The sequence below is a fragment of the Phaseolus vulgaris genome, unplaced genomic scaffold, assembly GCF_000499845.2.
Source record: "Phaseolus vulgaris cultivar G19833 unplaced genomic scaffold, P. vulgaris v2.0 scaffold_128, whole genome shotgun sequence".
NCBI classification, from domain to species: Eukaryota; Viridiplantae; Streptophyta; class Magnoliopsida; order Fabales; family Fabaceae; genus Phaseolus; species Phaseolus vulgaris.
The window spans coordinates 24,110-28,075 of NW_027174150.1; the positions used below are offsets into that span (position 1 = coordinate 24,110).

The 3,966-nt window shown below is 32.6% G+C and overlaps 1 protein-coding gene across 7 annotated transcripts; it reads right to left on the minus strand.

The window, feature by feature from the left end:
- Positions 1-517: 517 nt before the first annotated feature.
- On the minus strand, positions 518-3,342 carry LOC137817543 (probable beta-1,3-galactosyltransferase 3). Of its 7 annotated transcripts, none has more exons than XM_068620828.1 (8): positions 2,972-3,286; positions 1,993-2,144; positions 1,821-1,894; positions 1,519-1,730; positions 1,357-1,420; positions 1,107-1,179; positions 830-950; positions 518-706 (listed from the first exon to the last, which is right to left on the minus strand). In XM_068620828.1, exons 4-8 carry the CDS (start codon positions 1,625-1,627, stop codon positions 615-617), a joined length of 459 nt encoding a protein of 152 aa, XP_068476929.1. In that variant the 5' UTR covers positions 1,628-1,730; positions 1,821-1,894; positions 1,993-2,144; positions 2,972-3,286; the 3' UTR covers positions 518-614. The 7 variants fall into 7 exon arrangements, with proteins under 7 accessions (XP_068476929.1, XP_068476932.1, XP_068476930.1 ...); XM_068620831.1 differs by having other exon boundaries at positions 2,992-3,284; XM_068620829.1 differs by having other exon boundaries at positions 2,917-3,284.
- Between the last annotated feature and the right edge of the window lie 624 nt (positions 3,343-3,966).

The window sequence follows — 3,966 nt, forward strand, 5'->3', positions numbered from 1 at the left end:
AAGTTTTATCTTCAACAATATCTTAGGATGAAGATTAAGCAAAGATAAATTAGTGTTTAGCAAGCACTAAGGAAATGACTTTTCTATGTAAATTAGTACAATAAATAGTTATAATTGTTATAACATTTACAACTTTTAATTATAACTGAAAAAAAATAGTTATAACTAAAACTTAAAAATATTATATTGTTTTTGTATAAAACTGAAAAGAAGATTGCGGCTGAGATAAATTCTTAAGGAATGAATTCTGTGAATTGTAAAATTGTGCAGGATTGGAATGCTAATAGAAATGGTAAGGTTGAGCAATATAAAAAAAATAAAAAATAAAAAAGACAATAAAGAAATGCCTTGAAAACTGGTTCAACTTGTTTCTAAATAAAAAAAATTACAGCAGATAGCTTCTCCAATATTAAATACAAAAAAGATAACTGAGTGGTTGATGCTATAGAAGTTGGAGAAGGCATAGAGAAACTATGAAGCTACGAAAAATTGAGAAAAAGTAGAAGAGATACATGAATTTTCAAGCTCTGGATACCATGATAAAATTAAAATAAAAAGAGTACATGTTTACAACCATTTCATAAAAAGAGTAGAAGGATAAAAAAAAATGATCCTCACTTTTGAGAAAGAACTGGCCCAGATTTCATGCATCCAATGTACACCCGTTGTTTTGATCGGTGTCTCACTAGAGTTTGTCCTAGTGTTGCTGAAAAAGGAGTGAATAGTACAAAACAAGAATCCATGTGGAACAGTTTAAAGAATCCTACAATATTAATCACAAACACCTCAAGCAAGGTTAGTTTATGAGAAATTGAGAAAGCTTAAATACCTATATTTACATGAACATCGTCATCAACTTTGATATAGAAGTCAGCATCCCATAAGTTAACAGCAGTAGCAAAGTAGGTCTTTGTCTTTGCTGACAATTCAAGGTATCCTTCAACATGATCCTGCAGAATCAAAGCACTCAGATTTGTTGCATTTCTTTTAATTTTACCTTTAAATAAATGAATTCATGCTATTTTGTCAAGTGATTATTCAAGTAGAGACCAAATAAGTGAAGGGAGATTGGGGCAAAAATGCAGTAAGACAAATAGGACCATTACCAGTCTCAGAAAATCTCCATGCTTCTTATCTTCTGCTTCAATAGCTCTGTCTAGGATACCCCCTGATGTGGCACTGGTGAAAGAAAGGAAAAACCAAAAAGCTCAAGTTACAATTAATTCAATATATGACTAACGGATGAACCGCACGTTATTTCTATCAATTAATATATGATACAAGTTGGATGCATAAAGACAATAAAACGATGGTATTTATGCTATATAATCGTTGAAAAAGAGTTGAGGTATGCACCTATGACCAATTACAAATCGGATGATAATGCCCTTCTCTTCCTCTAGCTTCTTTCTTTTCTCACCTATTTACCGTTTTATCACAAGAACACATTATAAGAAAAAGTACTAACAAAAAATAATTGGGAAGAAAGAAAGGATGAAAAATAATGCAATTATGAACCTTGTGGCATCCATGTCTCACGAATTGAGTCTCTTCTTTTTCTGTTGCTGAAAGCAGTGTTGATTCCTACTACCATTAGGTACCTACTCCTACCAGATGATTCACTCATCTTGATATCTTCTGGTACTGGAGCACCACTTCGTATAGACTCCTGAGCTGCCTTTGCAGCTGCTAATTCCAACTCCAAGTTTGAAATTGTCTAATCAAGGGTTCTACATTCCATTCCATGCAGTTACACATTTTTAGTATAAAAGCAACAACAAAATAAAATTACTACAAATGGTAAGATAAGTATAACTTACTGTATGGCATTTTGTGTCTTGAAAGCCTCTTTATAGATGCCTTTAGTTTCACGTTTCACTTCCTTCTCTTGCAACTAAGGGAGACAAGCACACAAACACAGGAATTTCAAAGGATGATTTACATCATAGCCGAAACATTTAATTGAAACTATGTAGTGCCTTTGATAACTACCACGTAATTATTAAAACTGATCAAGCAGGGAGGAAATGTAACAAATGCTTAGAATTCTTGAATTACAATCCTCTGAAACTACATTCAATTTTTCAGCTTCCACAGCTGTTGTCCTTCCAAGTCCTTTAGGTTCAGGAATAGTCCATATCCAGCTATACATTTAAATTTCTTATAAGCAAAGCACCACAATAACTGTGTAACAAAGTACCGCAGTAGGTACATAAACATGATGCATTATTGTCAAATCAGAATCTGAAAAGAAATTAATGTCAAGTTGTTATAGAAACTATGAACGTTGAATTAAATTTCTTTAGTGACCACACTTTCATTGATCCTTCATGAGTCTATTATGATGTGCAAATAGATGCAATTAAAAATACTAAAGCACCCCCAAATATGTTGGACCATCGCTATTTAATAACAAGGCAGATCCCAAAATAAAAGGTCCATTTCCACCAACTTGTAAATATAAAAATAAGTACTTCAGTTGCAACTACCCAGTCTCTTTTTCATAACCATGCTCTTCTCCCTGTTTAATTTAAAAGAATTATGGCCTAAATCATAGAAAAGTTAATACCAGTTGCTACTTTGCCCTCAAACTACCAGTTAGAATTTTTCGTATGACAACTGAACAGGCACACATATGTTGTGAACTGTAATAAAAGACCATTATTTTCAGCGTATCTGTAAATTAACAAAGGCATGTTACCACAATGAACCAAAGCATAATTTCTTTTCAAGAGCTGAAACATGTTGGAAGGGTTCTGAAACTTAGGGGGTAATGGTTTCCAAGCATGCAGGCATTCACAAGGCATGTTAAAACCGGTATAATTTTCTTATGTAGTTAAGAAGGGATAAAAAAGTGCATAAGATGCCATAAATTTCATACACTTCCACACAAAAGTCAGGTACCACACCACATACATGATTTCTGAATGAATAATGATGTGCATGGAAATTAAACTGAATTAGATAAAACCTAGAACTGAAGCGGAGAACCAGGCAGGGTCACGTTCGCGGGCGGCGCGGAGGTCGGTGATAGCTGCTGACCGGAGGGAGGAATCAGAGGAGAATGCGTTGAGGAAGAGGTCGCAAGAGCGGCATTGACGACGGAGGTTGCGATATTTTCGGCGAGGAGAAGCTCCGGCTATGACTTGGCGTCAGCGACGAGGAGAAAGAACGAGAATGTGAAAAGACAAAGATGTAGATGAGATAAAATGAGAAGGTTGAGAGTTTCTCCAAGAACCGATTCTGTGGTGGAGCAAAGGCGGAAAGAGCTTCTCTGGAGCAGCAAATGAAGAATGGGTTTTGTGACTTTTTTTTATGGAAGTGTGGCTTAGCAGATGTAGTGAGTATGTGGTGGAAAACTAAGTGTATAAGGAAGATAAAAAAAATTAATTATATTTATTTAGGGATATTTAGGGAGGTTTTAGAAAACCTCAGGTATTTTACTGAGGTTTTAGAAACCTCAGGTATTTTACTGAGATTTGTACGAAAAACCTTAGTAATTTAACAATTAAAAAATATTTATTTATTAAATTTATATTTGAATTATATTAATATTTTTCTAAATAATTTTTGTTAAAATAATATTTTTAGTGATAAAAATACTAGTTTTTCTTATAGTAAATTTTTAAGAAAAATATCTATATAAAATAAATAAATAATTAATTAATTTTAATAAACTTATTTTGCAGAATTTTTAAAATAAATTTTTGTAAATATTAACTAAGATTAAAAAAATCTCTCTTATTTTACGGAAGTTTTAAAATAAACTTTAGAAATTAATGAAGGTTAAAAAAACCTCCGTTATCTTTGTGGAGGTTTTAAAATAAACCTTTGTAAATTAACGAAGGTTAAAAAAACTTTCGTTAATTTGCGAAGGTTTTAAAATAAACCTTTGAAAATTAACGAAGGTTAAAAAAATCTCCGTTATTTTGTTGAGGTTTTAGAATAAACCTTTGGAATTTAACT

Excerpts from the sequence above, each read along its gene's own strand:
- LOC137817543 (XM_068620827.1), bottom strand. The coding sequence starts at position 1,627 with ATGAGTGAATCATCTGGTAGGAGTAGGTACCTAATGGTAGTAGGAATC. Across the intron at positions 1,421-1,518 it reads TGAGACATGGATGCCACAAG|GTGAGAAAAGAAAGAAGCTA; the intron begins GTTCATAATTGC and ends AACGGTAAATAG. Across the intron at positions 951-1,106 it reads ATGGAGATTTTCTGAGACTG|GATCATGTTGAAGGATACCT; the intron begins GTAATGGTCCTA and ends TTGATTCTGCAG.